At 45.0% G+C, this 16,834-nt stretch overlaps 1 protein-coding gene across 3 annotated transcripts in view; it reads right to left on the bottom strand.

Moving 5' to 3' along the window:
- APH1B (aph-1 homolog B, gamma-secretase subunit) overlaps positions 1 to 16,834 on the bottom strand; it is an 85,815-nt gene that overhangs the window by 45,784 nt on the left and 23,197 nt on the right. For all 3 annotated transcript variants that reach the window (XM_062206089.1, XM_062206091.1, XM_062206088.1), the window contains exon 5: positions 6,358 to 6,485. In XM_062206089.1, the coding sequence (XP_062062073.1) occupies positions 6,358 to 6,485 (128 nt within the window). The remainder of the gene's footprint in view (positions 1 to 6,357; positions 6,486 to 16,834) is intronic.

Below are 16,834 nucleotides of genomic sequence, written 5' to 3'. Positions count from 1 at the left end.
CAACCTTGGGTAAACAGTGGTGCCATTTCATGAGATGACAAAGACAAGAAGATCAAGCTGGAAAGATCCCACATGGAATGATGAGTGGGGGATTAAGGCCAAAGGGGACATGTTAAAAGCAACATGCCCACGAGATCTGCCAAAAGTCAGATGTCAGATAAGCCACTGGACACGTGTACAGGGCGGAGAGAGGCCTGGGCTAGAAAAGGAATGCAGAAGCGCAGCCTACAGGCAGAACTGGAAGCCATGGCCATGGATGTGATTACTCAGGGGCAACTGTAGAGAGAAAGGAGACGTCAGCATGAAGCCCTGAGAAACCCTAACTTCTACGAATTACTGGAAAGAAGAAAAGCCAGCCCAGGTGTCCGCAAAGGAGCAGTGAGGAAAAAACCAGGACAATGTGATACAGAAGAAGTCAAAAGAGGAAAATGTTTTAACTTTTTTTTTTTTTTTTTGACAGGCAGAGTGGACAGTGAGAGAGAGACAGAGAGAAAGGTCTTCCTTTTGCCGTTGGTTCACCCTCCAATGGCCGCCGCGGTAGCGCGCTGTGGCCGGCGCACCGCGCTGTTCCGATGGCAGGAGCCAGGCCATTGAGATGAAAGAAGAATAATGTCCATTCGATTAGGAAAAGTGGAGATCCCTTCTGACGGCAGTTCTAGAAAGGTGGCTGAGCAGAAAGATGCCAAACTGGACTAAAAGTCTGAGAGATAAAGAGGTGGGAACAGAACTTGAGGACACTACTCTCTGAGAAATTCTGCTTTGTTCAGAAGTAGAATAAAGGGGGCAGGAAGGAAACAGGACAATATGAAGTGTTTTCTTTAAGGTGAATCTGTGTTGATGAAGTGAGAGAGAGGCTGGTGACACAGGATAAGGGGTCTCAACCAAAGGAACATGTCCTTAGGCAGGAGAGTAGACTGGGGTCTAAAGCCCGAGTACAGGGAGTGGCCTTTGATGGAGAGCTACTTCCTCCACTGGACCAAGGGAAGGTGGTGAGACGGTTCCCCCCCAGCCCCAGCATTTCCACTAAACAAAGCACAGGATTTGGCAGGGTCCGTTTGCCACCAACACCTTTGTCTCTCGATGGTCTCAGGCAGAGTGTGTCCACTGCCCCCTTCTCTTCTTACCTTCACGCTACCCACCCAGGTCCCTGGCTAAGGCATTGATTCTGACCCATCAGCTCTGGCCCAAGAAACGGGCTGACCTTTCAGGTAGCACCTTATGCAAAGAGAGGGCTTCTATCAAGAGGCATCATCTGTGGACACAATAGGCAATGGGCATTTTCTGATTCTTCTTCAGAATAATTTTGACACCTCAAAATCCACTGAGTTTTAACTTATTTTATAAAGTACTAAGTGCTTTTGTATTTTTTTTATTTAACAAACTTTTTTGTCTTTTAAACAATTACAAAAGCAGTACATGATTATTATAGAAAATCAGAATACACGAATGATAAAAACATTTCTGGAATTTGAAATTCAGGTAATTATTAAACAGAACACAAAAAGTGAAATCATAAAGAAAAATGAATTAATTAGACTATATTAAAGTGAAGAAATTTGATAATCAAACGACATTTAAAAATATAAAGACAAATGACACTACAGTAGTTATTTGTAGTTCATACATCTGACAAAGTGTTCCTTCATAGAAAATATAAAGAGCCCCCTAAGATCAAAAATAAAAAGGCAAGTCAATAGATGAGCAAAAGAGCTGAACAAGAACTCCACAAAAGAATTACCCAAAAGGCCAATAAACACACGAAGACTTGCTCAACCTCGTTAATCATCAGGAAAACACATATTAAAAGTTTAATTTGATACCATTATATACTCAGCAGGATTGCTAACAATAAAGAGAAAGCCATCCTAAGTGCTGGTAAGGAAGGAAAGAAAGTGCAACTCACAAACTCAGAGTGGGAGTCGATGTAACCACTCTGACAAATTCAGCAGTACAAACAGCCTACACACAAATACCCCACGTCCCAGCAGCTCTACTCTTAGGCGTATGTCCAAAATAAACACGTATGTATGTTCACCACAGACACACAGGAGATAGTCATAGCAATACTATACACAATAGTTAAAAACTGGCAACACCATAAATAGTGTAGAATGGATAAATTCTGGTATATGGTATACCATACAGAAAGAAACGAACAATCTAGAATTATGTCAGGATGAATCTCACAAACATAATTTTGAGCTAAAGGAGTCAGTATGGCTCCGTTTACAGAAAATACCCAAAGGCAAAGCCAGGCTGTGGTTTTGGAAGTCAGGATCCTTGTTACTCTTAGTGGGGAAGTGATAATTGGAGGCTCAGGGAAGCTCCAGTGTCCTGGCAATGCTTTGATTCTCAACTAGGTATGAGTTACATACATTGTGAGTTCACGATGGGAAAGTTCACCAAGCTGTATACTCAAGATTTGTATACTTTTCTGTATGTATGTTAAATTAAAACACACACTCACACAATTGTTCTCTGAAATCTGCCACTGAGAGATAACTACTGTTAACATTTTGGTATGTAATCTTTCAAACTTCCTTTTTGATCATTAAAGAGAAGAACATCAATCATTTAATATCCAACATTTATTGTACCAAGAATTGAGGATACAAAGATTGACAAAGTCTCATCCTGGATGATCATGTTCTAGTTAAGAGAGCTATAAAAACTACATTAAATAAAGTAACGCGAGCCAAGAATAAGTGTTATAACAGCTATGAATAAAGTCCAGTGATTAGTGAGTGATGAGTCTGGAATATGCAACTTTCCCAGGCTTCACATAAAATGAATAGTTTTCCAAACAGACCTAGGTTAAGAGGAGACAAATCACACCAACAGCAGGGGGGAAAAGCTGCCTGTTAAGAAGCTACACTGGACCACTTCAGATGAAGGATATGACGTGAATGGTAGGGAGCAGCAGGAGGCAAGTTTTGCAATAGGAAGACAGGCAAGCGTTTATGTCAAACAAAGGCTCTGCATGCACAGGCATCCACTATAGTTGATTGTTCTTTATTACACACTTGGCTTCCAGGACGCCTGACTCCAGGCCTGGATTTCCTCGCCTCTCTGTCCCTCCTTTCTGTTTCCTTTGCTGGCTCCACCACTTCTCCCCAGCTTCAATGCTCAAGCGTCCTGGGGCTCAATTTCACCTTGTCTCTTTAGGCCTAGCCCAGATTTCTCTCCCCAGTTCCAGGCGTTTTCATCCAACTGCTTACCTGACACATCTCATCTAAGATATCTAACAGGCACTTCCAAGGCAATGTGCCCAAAACAGAACTCCTCACCTCCCTGCACAAGGCTCCCCATCTCAGCTCAAAAAGGCAACTCCATCCTTTCAGTTATCCAGGCCAAAATCCTTGAAATAGCCTCACCCAGGCTGTCAGGAAACACAGTTTCCAAGTCATCACTGTTCTCCTTGATGACTGTGATCTCTCCCTTACTACACACAATCTACTCTCAACACAGCAAAGTGGACCTTTTGCAATGCTGAGTCCATGTCCCTCTCCTCATCACCTTACAATGGCTCATTTCACTGAGTGCCAAAGTCAAAGCCCTATACTATCTAGGTGTGGGTGTGGATCTCACTTAAAACCTCCCACTCCCCTCTCACCATCAACTCTCGAGTTGTGTCTCTTCCCAACCTCCCCCTTGCTCTTTCTGACCTCACCTTGGCCTCCCCAAGCATGCCAACCACACTCTTTAGTTTTATGACTATAGCCCTACCTGTTCAGCCCAGGATGCTATTTTTCCAGAGCGCTACACGACCAACTCCCTCACTTCTACTTTACTTTTTTCCTCAGATGCCACCTTCACAATGAAGCCGACCTTGATCATCAAGAAATGTGATGTCCCCTCCCCCTACCCACACTCTGAAGATCCCTTTACCCTGCTCTACTTTATTTTTTTCATAGCACCAACCATCTAACATACTATAAAATTCCTTATTTATTATAGTTACCATTTACCACCTATAGTTCCCTACTCAATTATAAAGACAGGGATCAAAGAAGGCACTCAATGTAATGTTTGCTGAATATATGAATGGTTAATTGGATTTGTAAGTTTACCTGCTTTATCATGAAACTTCTTTTCTGATTATAAAAGCAATGAGTTGTAGAAAATTTAGAACAAGACAAACTGTACAGTATAAGAGGATCCACAATCACAATCCCTAGAGATAACATCTGTCAATATTTTAAGGTATTCTCTTTTGCCATTTTTTTCCCTCACAAAGACTTGGCTTTATGCCCGTGACATCATATTAAAGGTAACTTTATCATCTTGCACCATTGAAAGGTTTTAGATGGGGGCGAGCAGAGCAATAAGACTGCATATTAGATGGGTCAGAGGGCAAGGGGCTCTGCCTAAGAAAAGCTGCTATAATCTCTAGATGGATGGAGAATAAAGAATCACTAGGTATGGTGCCACCAGGAGAAACCTTTCCAAATGTTCAGGTGAGAGATGACCAGGTGGTCTCAGGGGTCATTCTGCTGTAAATTTAAAGCTCCTTCAAAATGTTTATGGAAAATGGAATTAAAAGATAAGCTTATTTCAGTGCAAAGGGGAAAAAAACCTGAAATTCATGCAGTGTTTCTGAAAACACATTTTTCATAAACTTTTTGAAGACCCATCATATATAATAAATCGCAATAAAAGTCAGAGCCAAAGCACCAAACATTACTTCAGAAACGTATCAAGTTTTTTAAACTGTATTTTGAGGGGCTAGTGCTGTGGCACAATGGGTTTACACCCTGGCCTGAAGTGCTGGCATCCCAGATGGGCACCGGTTCTAGTCCTGTCTGCTCCTCTTCAGATCCAGCTCTCTGCTATGGCCTAGGGAAGCAATAGAAGATGGCCCAAGTCCTTGGGCCCCTGCACCCATGTAGGAGATCTGGAAGAAGCTCCTGGCTCCTGGCTTTGGATCAGCACAGCTCTGGCCGTTGCAGCCATCTGAGGAGTAAACCAGCGGATGGAAGACCTCTCTCTTTCTGCTCTCCTTCTCTCTCTCTCTCTCTCTGTGTAACTCTGACTTTCAAGTAAAACAAATTAAAAAAAAAAAAAATCTTAAAAAAAAGGAAAACCTGCCGGCGCCGTGGCTCAACAGGCTAATCCTCTGCCTAGCAGCGCCGGCACACCAGGTTCTAGTCCCGGTCAGGGCGCCGGATTCTATCCCAGTTGCCCCTCTTCCAGGCCAGCTCTCTGCTATGGCCCGGGAGTGCAGTGGAGGATGGCCCAAGTGCTTGGGCCCTGCACCCCATGGGAGACCTGGATAAGCGCCTGGCTCCTGCCTTCGGATCAGCGCGGTGCGCCGGCCTCAGCAGCCATTGGAGGGTGAACCAACGGCAAAAGGAAGACCTTTCTCTCTGTCTGTCTGTCTCTCTGTCCACTCTGCCTGTCAAAAAAAATTTAAAAAAAAAAAAAAAGGGAAAACCTGTATTTTGAAAACCAGCAGTATTATAATGTCAGTGAGGAGAGAGTGAAGCATTCTTGTTACTGATCAGAGGAGTAAGATGGCACAGCAAGTGTCTAAAAAGTTTATGCCATTCAACTTCATAATTCTATGCCTTGAAATCTAAACAACACATGAGAAAAGTGTCACACAAGAGTATTAAAGAGGCCGGCGCCGTGGCTCACTAGGCTAATCCTCCACCTTGCGGCGCCGGCACACCGGGTTCTAGTCCCGGTCGGGGTGCCGGATTCTGTCCCGGTTGCCCCTCTTCCAGGCCAGCTCTCTGCTATGGCCAGGGAGTGCAGTGGAGGATGGCCCAAGTGCTTGGGCCCTGCACCCCATGGGAGACCAGGATAGGCACCTGGCTCCTGCCTTTGGATCAGCACGGTGCGCCGGCCGCAGCGCGCCAACCGCGGCAGCCATTGGAGGGTGAACCAATGGCAAAAAGGAAGACCTTTCTCTCTGTCTCTCTCTCTCACTGTCCACTCTGCCTGTCAAAAAATAAAAAAATTTAAAAAAAAAAGAGTATTAAAGATAGTATTATAATAATCAAAGAAATAGAAATAACAAACCAGTGATACAGGTTGTGGTTTTTATATAATAGTACAAAACCATTAAAATGTGTATCTTAAAGGTTTGAAATAAGATGGAAATTGCTTCAGATGTGCTCCGGAAGCACGCAATGCCGGACGGTTTCAGCTTGGACTGTGTCCACTAAAGAAACGATACAGGAAACTCTTTAATGAGACCCACCAAAACGTTACGTGGCTTGTAGTAAGGCTTAGATGAGTCACTCATTTAAATGACATTCCTGAATTTCCCCATGATCATTTATTTCACTTAGAGTAGAATCGTCTATGGACTTGATTTCCAAAAAACAATTGGAGTACAGTGACAACACTCACCTGGGCTGACACCAGCAGATGAGTCAGGAAGACTATAAGAATGATGTACCACTTTTTCTTCTCACAGCCGTCAAAAAATACAACGCCCCAGAACACGTGCAGCAGCACGATGACCAGCGTCATGAAAGCTGAAAGACAGTTGACCATTAGTGCCAGCCACACAGGCAGCAGACACCAAAGCCCACCAGACGCCCTGCCCTGCCGTCAGTCTGAGCAGCATCCAGAAGCAGGGCCTGACACACGCGTGCTCCAATGCTGGCTGAGAAAGCAGTGTTTCTGAACGAGGGAACATCTCCGCAGCAGCTCCTCACGGAGAACGCAAACTTGTTCAGCAAAAAGCCAGCTTGAAGCAGCTTCCCCAGGAAGTCAGTGAGATGATAATGAAGTCTAACCAGCGTTTTCCCAATTTGCCTTCCATACTACCTGCGAGAGATTTTTCTTAATTAAAAGGAACATCTCCTGTTTATATAAATTTCCTCACTAAAATGAAATTTCTCCTTGAGTCCTTTTTTAAAAGGCCAATGGAAGAACATAATATTAAAATTCATAAGAATTATCTAATATTCTTCTAAGGCATCAAGCCCTGAATTGGATCAATACCCACAGGGTTTCTATGTAGAATAATGTTTGTGTGTGTGCCTGTGTGTCCTGCATCTCGGGTAACATTCTTTGCTAAACATAAGCAAGTTCCATATACTCTGCAAGACTTAACATGAAAAAAGGAAGGCATATATATTTCCCAACTTGGCCACATAAGAAGAAACCACTAACACCCACCAGACTGGCAAAACTTCAAGTCTGACAATTTTCTTTCACACTGCTACTAGAAAAACAATCTGGCATTGCTAATTCAAAAGGAAATTTTATATTCCCTGCTTCACGCCAGCAATTCTCCCACTAATCTATATTCTGAAGCAATCTGGGTCACAGGTAGCAGGGAACCTGCTAAAAACACAAATTATTAGGATATGCCCTCTATCTTCTGAATAGGGAGCACTGGCAGCAGGAGCCCAGGGTAGCACTTACACAGCCATTCAGATAACTCCAATGCATGGTCAAGTTTCAAAACCACTGCTCTAGAGTATTTCTTACTCTATTTTTTGTATTTTTTGACGGTTTGTGCATAAAGAAATATGCACAAGAATATATCAGTGCTCTGGTGTAGCTACCACCTGCAGTGCTGGCATCCCATATGGGTGCCAGTTTGAGTCCCAGCTGCTCCACTTCCAATCCAGCTCTCTGCTATGGCCTGGGAAAGCAGCAAAGAATGGCCCAAGTCTTTGGGCCCCTGTACCCACATGGCAGACCTGGAAGAAGCTCCTGGCTCCTGGCTTTGGATCAGCCCAGCTCTGACCATTGCAGCCATTTGGGGAGTGAACCAGTGGATGCAAAACCTCTCTCTGCCTCTGCCTCTCTGTTACTCTGCCTTTCAAATAAATCAACAAATCTTTCAAATAAATCAATCAATATTTTTTTTAAAAAAAGAATATCAGTGCTCACTTTGTAATATAGGTATTTATAATACAAAAATGCCCATCATTAGTAGAATGAATAAATAAATCATAAGGCTTTCACATAATGGAACACTATATGATCTATTTTATAAATGACCTCAAGAATCCAATGCTGAGTGGAAACAGAAAAATAGACTGGGGGTGTGGGTGGGCTTGTGTTGCATCAGTTAAGACACTGCTTAGGTCACTTGCAAACCATATCAGAGTGCCTGGCTCCAAGCCCCTGCTTCATTCCCAATTCCAGAGTCTTTTTTTTCTTTTCTTTTCTTTTCTTTTTTTTTTTTTTTTGAGTCTTTTTTATTTTTTTCTTTATTTTTTTTTATTTTTTTGACAGGCAGAGTGGACAGTGAGAGAGAGAGACAGAGAGAAAGGTCTTCCTTTGCCGTTGGTTCACCCTCCAATGGCCGCCGCGGCTGGCGTGCTGCGGCCGGTGCACTGCACCGATCCGATGGCAGGAGCCAGGCGCTTCTCCCGGTCTCCCATGGGGTGCAGGGCCCAAGCACTTGGGCCATCCTCTACTGCACTCCCTGGCCATAGCAGAGAGCTGGCCTGGAAGAGGGGCAACCGGGACAGAATCCGGCGCCCCAATTCCAGCGTCTTTCTAACGTGCATCCTGAGAGGCAGTAGGTAACCGCTCAAGTAGTTGGATCCCTGCTACTCATATGGGAGACCTGGGTAAGTTCTGCTTCCTGTATCTGTCTTGGTACAGCCTAGCTGTTGCAGGCATTTGGGGAGTAAACTAGCAAATGGGAGATCTATCTCTCTCTCTCTGACTTTCGAATAAACACAATTTTTTAAAGTACCATGGAAAAACATGTATTATTTCATTTATATGCAGTCAAAAACATGAATAAAATATTAAAAAGACATAACTCTTGTGGTTAGAGGAAAGTAGGCTGTTAAATCTGGTATAATGGTGTCATTTTGGTAAATGATGGTAAATATTTTTAACTAAACTAGAAGCAAAGGGAGAGTTTTTCAAACATTGAGGTGGGGCTGGTACCATGGTATAGTGGTTTGAGCTGCCGCCTGCAGTGCCAGCATCCCATATGGGCACCAGTTTGAGACCCGGCTGCTCCACTTCTGATCCAGCTCTCTGCTATGGTCCGGGGAAGCAGTGGAGGATGGTCCAAGTCCTTGGGCCCCTGCAACCGCGTGGAAGTACCAGAAGAGGCTCCTGGCTTCTGGTTTCAGATTGGCATAGCTCCGGCCATTGCGGCCAACTGGGGAGTGAACCAGCGGATGGAAGACCTCTCTCTGCCTCTCCTTATCTCTCTGTGTAACTCTTTCAAATAAATAAATCAATCTTTAAAAAAAAAATTGAAGTGATGGCAGACTAACTAAAATGATGCATGTTAGTCCCAGTGATGAGCCTGGAAAGGGAAGCTCCCCTGAAGATGGGTGCCTGCTGAGGTTGAGACTACAGAAGACGCCCAGATGTTCAGTTTTAAAGATTCTCTGTGTCAGAAAGGACCACAGCAGCAACTGGCACAAATGCAAACATTAACACTTTTCATCAAAAAGTGTTCATACTCATAAGGGTTTCATAAAACCAAAATGTCAATCAAACATCAGAACGAATGGTACTAACGTGTCATCTGTCAGCAGCTTATGTTGGTCCTTCTCTCTCTGCATTATTGCTATGACTGAGACCTTTCAATTATAATACTAGGCAAGCCTTACAGTTCTGTTACTCGGGAAACGCTCTTACGTATGGGATCTTCCATCTATACTTGTCCAAAAGAGCACTATCCTGCCAGCTTTAGGCATGCATCTTTAAGAAATCATCTTTCTTCCAACTTCTATGTCCATTTTTCCTGGTCTTTTTTGCCTCCAAAGTCAAGTCTGAATACCATAAACTAGCATTTAAGGGGCTGGCGCAGTGTCACAGCAGGTAAAGCACCACCTACAATGCTGGCATCCCATATGGGCACCAGCTTGAGTCCCGGCTGCTCCACTTCTGATCCAGCTCCCTGCTAATGCACCTGGGATAGCAGTAGAAGATGGCCCAAGTGCTTGAGCCCCGTACCCATGTGGGAGAGCCACAAGAAGCTCTTAGCTTCACCCTGGCCCAGCCCTGATGGTTGTGGCCATTTGGACAGTGAACCAGTAGATTGAAGATATCTCTCTCTCTCTCTCTCTCTCTCTCTCTCTCTCTCTCTCTCTCTCCCTGCCTCCCCTCTATAACTTTCAAATAAATAAATAAATCTAAAACAAAACAAAAAGATACACTTTAAAAATAAACAAACTAGCATTCAAGGCCCTCTTACACTCCAGACCCAAAGTATCCTGACAACATATCCTCTATTCATCTTCAAATGCATCTTACAGCACAAAACTCAAACTCTTCTTCACTTGGACTACGCCTCTGTGTCTTTTCCTTGTTTTGTAACAGAATCTCTTTTGCCTGAGTACTCTACCCCTCATTACCATCTGTCCCCATTTCATTGCAACCAAAGCTAACATTTATTTAAGATCCAGTTCAGGCTGGCGCCGCGGCTCAATAGGCTAATCCTCCGCCTGCGGCGCCAGCACACCTGGTTCTAGCCCTGGTTGGGGTGCTGGATTCTGTCCTGGTTGCTCCTCTTGCAGTCCAGCTCTCTGCTGTGGCCCAGGAAGGCAGTGGAGGATGGCCCAAGTGTTTGGGCCTTGCACCCGCATGGGAGACCAGGAGGAAGCACCTGGCTCCTGGCTTTGGATCGGCACGGTGTGCCGGCCGTGGCGGCCATCTTGGGGGTGAAACAGCAGAAGGAAGACCTTTCTCTCTGTCTCTCTCTCACTAACTCTGCCCGTCAAAAAAAAAAAAATTCAGTTCAAATGTTTTCTCCTCAGTGAATTCTTTCCTGACACTTAACCTTTCCATTGAAAGCAACATATTCAATATATACTCAGTGCACATCTAAAAAGTCTGGCCTGAGGATTATGTGTAATATCTCTGAAGTCAGGGGCTGGCGCTGTGGCGCAGCAGATTAACACCTTGGCATAAAGTGCCAGCTTCCCATATGGGCACCGGTTCAAGACCCGGCTGCTCCTCTTCTTTTTTTTATTATTATTTTTTATTATTTTATTATTTTATTTTTGACAGGCAGAGTGGACAGTGAGAGAGAGAGAGACAGACAGAGAGAAAGGTCTTCCTTTGCCGTTGGTTCACCCTCCAATGGTCGCCGCGGCCGGCGCGCTGTGGCCGGCGCACTGCGCTGATCCGAAGCCAGGAGCCAGGTGCTTCTTCTGGTCTCCCATGGAGTGCAGGGCCCAAGAACTTGGGCCATCCTCCACTGCACTCCCGGGCCACAGCAGAGAGCTGGCCTGGAAGAGGGGCAACTGGGACAGAATCCGGCACCCCGACCGGGACTAGAACTTGGTGTGCCGACGCCGCTAGGCAGAGGATTAGCCTGTTGAGCCACGGCGCCGGCCTAGGCTCCTCCTCTTCTGATCCAGCTCTCTGCTATGTAACTGTATAAAAAAATATCTCTGATGTCAGACAATCCTGAGTTGGATTCCCAGCTCCACTGTGTGGCACTGGGCAAGCTATTTAAACTGTCTGGCAAGAGCTTCAGATGATCACTGACATCATAAAAAAGAGTGTTAATTGTTAAAGGAACAACAGTAGTCACTGTGCTCTTGCTCCCCCATGTAGGACCTCTGTCCCTAATGAATTGTAATATGAGAATTGACTACAAATTTTCTCCCCAAATTGTACTCTTTATGTTGTGTGTGTGTGCAAATTGTTGAAGTCTATGCTTAGCATGGAATTGGTCCTCTGTATATAAAGTCATACTAAAGAAAATGAAAAAGGAGATGGGAGAGGAAGGTAGGATGGGAGCTTTGGGGGGTGGGTATGGGGGAAGAACCAGTATATTCCTAAAGCTGTATTTATGAAAAAATGCATTCATTAGGGGCCAGCGCTGTGGTTCAGCGGGTTAATGCCCTGGCTTGAAGTGCCGGCATTCCATATGGGCACCGATTCAAGTCCTGGCTGCTCCACTTCCCATCCAGCTTTCCACTATGGCCTGGGAAAGCAGTAGAGGATGGCCCAAGTCCTAGGGCCCCTGCAACTGCGTGGAAGTACCAGAAGAGGCTCCTGGCTCCGGATTGGCACAGCTCCGGTCATTGAGGCCATCTGGGGAGTGAACCAGCAGATGGAAGATCTCTTTCTCTTTCTCTCTGCCTCTCCTCTCTCTGTGTAACTCTGACTTTCAAATAAATAAATAAATCTTTAAAAAATGCATTCATTAAATAAAAACTAAAAATAAATAAATAAACTGTCTGAACTTCTACTTCCTTTATTTCTCAAATAAGGATAATGCCTCACCTGGTTGTGGCAAAAAAAAAAAAAAAAACAATGTTGATAAGCTGCAGCTTTTTTTACTTGTAGACATTTTTAAAAGATTATTTATCAGGGCCAGTGCTGTGGCATAGCGGGTAAACCCGCCGCCTGCAGTGCCGGCATCCCATATGGGCACTGGTTCGAGCCCCGGCTGCTCCACTTCTGATCCAGCTGTCTGCTGTGGCCTGGGAAGGCAGTGGAGGATGGACCAAGTCCTTGGGCCCCTTCGGATCGGCACAGCTCCAGCCGTTGTGGCTAACTGGGGAGTGAATCAGTGGATGGAAGATATCTCTGTGTGTGTGTGTGTGTGTGTAACTCTGCCTTTCAAATAAATAAATCTTTAAAAAATATATTTATTTGAAAGCCAAAGTTAGAGAGAAAAGGAGAAACAAAGACATCTTCCATCCAATGGGTCACTACCCAGATGGCCACAATGGCCCAGGCTGGGGCAAACCAAAGTGAGGATCCATGAGCTTCATCGGGGTCCCCCACATGGGTGGTAGGGGCCCAAGCACTTGGGCCATCTTCTGCTGCTTTTCCCAGGCTGTTAGCAGGGAGCTGGATTGGAAGTGGAGCGGCTAAGACACAAACTGGTGCCCATAGGGATACCTGCTTCACAAGCGGCAGCTTTACCCACTATGCCACAATCCAGCCCCAATTGCAGACTTTTTTTTTTTAAGATTTCTTTTATTTATTTGAAAGACAGAGTTACAGAGAGAGGTAGAGACAGAGAAAGAGGCCTTCCATACAATGGTTTACTCCCCAGATGGCCGGAACGGCCAGAGCTGGGCCGATCCGAATTCAGGAGCCAGGAGCTTCTTCAGGGTCTCCCACGTGGGTGCGGGGGCCCAAGGACCTGGGCCATCTTCTACTGCTTTCCCAGGCCATAGCAGAGAGCTGGATCAGAAGAGGAGCAGCTGGGACTAGAATCAGCGCCCATATGGGATGCTGGCGCTTCAGGCTAGGGCTTTAACCCACTGCACCACAGCACTGGCCCCAACTGTAGACATTTTTTAAAAAGATTTTTAAAAACTACTTGTCTGTTTGACAGGCAGAGTGGCAGAGTGAGAGTGAGAGTAAGAAAGACCTAGACTTTCCATCTGCTGGTTCACTCCCCAAGTGGCTGCAATGGATGGGGCAGGTCCAGGCTGAAGCTGGCAGTCCAGAACTCCACTCATGTCTCCCAACCATCTGCTGATTTCCTAGGCACAGTAGCTGGGAGCTGGGTCAAAAGCAGAGCCACTGGGTCTTGAAATGGCACTCTGATATGGGATGACGATGCTGCAAGTGGTGGCTTAGCCTGCTGTACCACAATGCCAGTCTCTGAAAAGATTTTTGTTTATGGATTTATTTGAAAGGCAGAGTGACAGAGAGACAGTATCCTCTGGTTCACTCCCCAAATGCCTGTAAGAGGCAAGGTTAGGCCAGGCTGGAGCTGGGAGCCAGAACTCCATCTGGGTCTCCCACATGGGTTGCAGGGACCCAAGTAGTTGGCTGTCATCCACTGCCTCCCAGGTGTACCAGCAGGAAGCTGGAATGGAAGCACAGAGTGGCTGGGGCTCTAACTGGCATTCCCATATGGGCTGCCAAGAAGCAGTTTAATCAGTAATGCTGCACCACAAGGCCTATAGCTATTGAAAACCATAGCTTTTCAATAAATGATAGCTACTATGTGTTATGATCTGCAGATTCAAAGATGAATAAGCCAGGGTCCTTAGTGAGCTGCACTATCAGATAGGAACATGAGGTAAACAGGAACACCAGATTTTTCTAAGTTTCCTTGGTTCTTGGCCATATATTTAAAAGGTATTCTTCACTTTTATAGATTATTCCTTCCACTGACTTTGTATTACTCACACATTTATTTTCTTCCTCCCCTCTTCCATCGTTCCATACAAGCACCTGTATTTACTCAGGGTGAGCCAGGCACTGCTGCAGGGACTGGAGCTATCAGAGTGCACACAGCACAGTCCATGGGACCTTGCGCCATCCTTTCAGCTTACCATTTTAACACGGTATCTGAAAGGGGTCCCTCAGGCACTTCTTAAAACACTCTATGTTCTTCTTGACTGCATGTGTATACAGCAGCATTGCTTTCCGGCTGGTTTCAACAGTCATCATAAACCTTTACCGTCACAGGTGCTACACTCGAGCACTGGGTGCGCTGGGTATCTCCTCTACAATTAGGAAGAGGTCACACAGAAACTGAGTCCAGGACACCTGTGCTATTGTGCTACACACATGCAGCTACAGCTATACATATCTTTGATACTTCTCATTAGTAAACAGAATTAAGTCCAACTACAAATATTTGTTAATAGTATTTCCAGATCAGTACCTCATAATTACTAAATCTTTTTCAACTTGTGTTCCTAAAGTTATGAAAGTCTTACAATGAATCTAACCCTAAAATTAGTTTTGTTTTAGTATTTTTCTTAACAGTAGGAAAAAAAATCTCTCTAAGCTAAAAGAATATCAAAGTTAGCCTATAATCCAGATCAATAAAAGGGGCTCCCATAATTTCTAATGTTTTGGAACATTCTGAAAGCTGAATAATTCTTTTTTTTAATTTATTATTTATTTATTTGAAAGCCAGAGTTACACAGAAAGAAGTTTTCCATTTGATGGTTCACTCCCCAGTTGATCGCAATGGCTGGAGCTGCCACGTGGGTGCAGGGGCCCAAGGACTTGGGCCATCTTGTACTGCTTTCCCAGGCCATAGCAGAGAGCTGGATCAGAAGAGCAGCAGCTGGGACTAGAACTGGCACCCATATGGGATGCTGGCGCTTCAGGCCAGGTCATCAACCCACTGCGCCACAGCGCCAGCCCCTGGCCTTCCTCTTTTAAGTCTTCTAAGCCGGGGCCGGTGCTGTGGCACAGCAGGTAAAGCTGCCGCCTGGAGCACCGGCATCCCATATGGGCGCCAGTTTGAGTCCTGCCTACTCTGCTTCCAATCCAGCTCTCTGCTACGGCCTGGGAAAGCAGTGGAAGAGGGCCCAAGTCCCTGGGCCCCTGCATCCCAGTGGGAGACCCAGAGGAAGCTCCTGGCTCCTGGCTTTGAAATGGCGCAGCTCTAGCCATTGCGACCATCTGAGGAATGAACCAGTGGATGGAAGGACCCCCCCCACCCCGCCTCTGCCTCTGCCTCTCTTTAACTCTTTCAAGTAACAACAAATAAAATCTTAAAAGAAAAAAAAAAGTCTTCTAAGCCAAATTCTCTTGAGGGAGAATGTTTCAATCCAACATATTTCTAAACAAGCTAAGAGGACACATTTTCTACTTGGCTATGAATATACTCCAAGTACTCTAGCACATAAATTCATAAGTACCCTCATTTTCACACTTGTCCCTCTCTCCATCATTCCTTATATCTGCTTTTTCCATCATTGCAAAAACAATGGGCAATAGCAACTGATGCTCATACTGGATCCCTGAGAACAAGGAAATTGCTGCTATCTGGCTAACCTTGACAACATCAGTGTATCTCTAATTTATGCTAAGAGACAGCTAAGAGGTGCTGCTGGGTGGTGGCAGCAATGGCCAGAGAAAGCCTTCTAAAAATCCAAGGCTCAGTGTTAACAGTCCAGAGGAAGGACATGAACACAAATGAGCTTCTGGTTCATTTTTCGAAGGAACAGAAAGATGTGGGGTTTCAGGATTCTGTGAAGAGGGAAACTTTCTGTCTCTCTGGTTGCAGAAACCCTCAACATTTCTTAAGAGATCCCCAATTACCTAGCATGAGTAGGAGTCAGGTCCCAGAATTAGCTAATATTTCTGAAAATGACTTTCCCCAATGGATATTTAACTTAAATGTTTTGCTTTAAAAACTGTAAGGCAATTCTGTGACCTGGTTTATTATTATACATAAAACCAAACAAATAATATTCTCCAAGATTAAAAAAATACACTTTGAAACCAACTCAAATTTTACATGGCAGTAAGAAAGGTGCAGTGGTGTCCCTTAATACTAACAAGATCATAAAGAACATGTCCCAAAGGCAACTTAAATGACTGCAGTGTTTAAACAGCACTTACCATTTTACACTTATGAGAACATTACCAAAGCATGTTTAGGAGCTGAATGGAATGCAAAGGATATGATTTTATGTTTAAAGTCCCCCAGCAACACTGACGAATGATGAGACACTCTCCTCAAATTAACTCATCTCTTGGAGAGTCAGCATTAGGAGCTCCCTTCAATTTGTCCCATCCAGTCTCCCTACGCAATGAAAACACCAATCCTACTTCAAATGCCTGCAGTTTAGGACCTTACTTCATTAAACAGCTGCTGTGGAAGTTCCTTCTGAAACCAAAATCAAGTCTGCCTTCCCTCTAACTCGGTGATTCTCAGTTGGGATGGTTTTGCCCCCCACCCCCAGCCCCAGCAGTCTGTAAATGTTTCCTGACATCTGTGGTTATCACAACTGGGGACCCAGGGGAGAATACGTCTGGCCTCTAGTGGACAGAAGCCAGGGATGCTGTTAAATATCCTATGCTATGCACAGCAGCACCCGGTGCCCCCAGCCCAACACCCCCCCACACCCAAGAATTATCTGGCCCCAAACGTCAAGAGTGCTGAGGCTGAGAAACCCTGCTCTAACTCCTGCTTGTTGATCCTAGGAAGGCTCTTTGAAGA

The sequence above is a fragment of the Lepus europaeus genome, chromosome 11 (genome assembly GCF_033115175.1).
Source record: "Lepus europaeus isolate LE1 chromosome 11, mLepTim1.pri, whole genome shotgun sequence".
Classification (NCBI taxonomy): Eukaryota; Metazoa; Chordata; class Mammalia; order Lagomorpha; family Leporidae; genus Lepus; species Lepus europaeus.
This window is presented reverse-complemented; position numbering and strand designations above follow the sequence as displayed.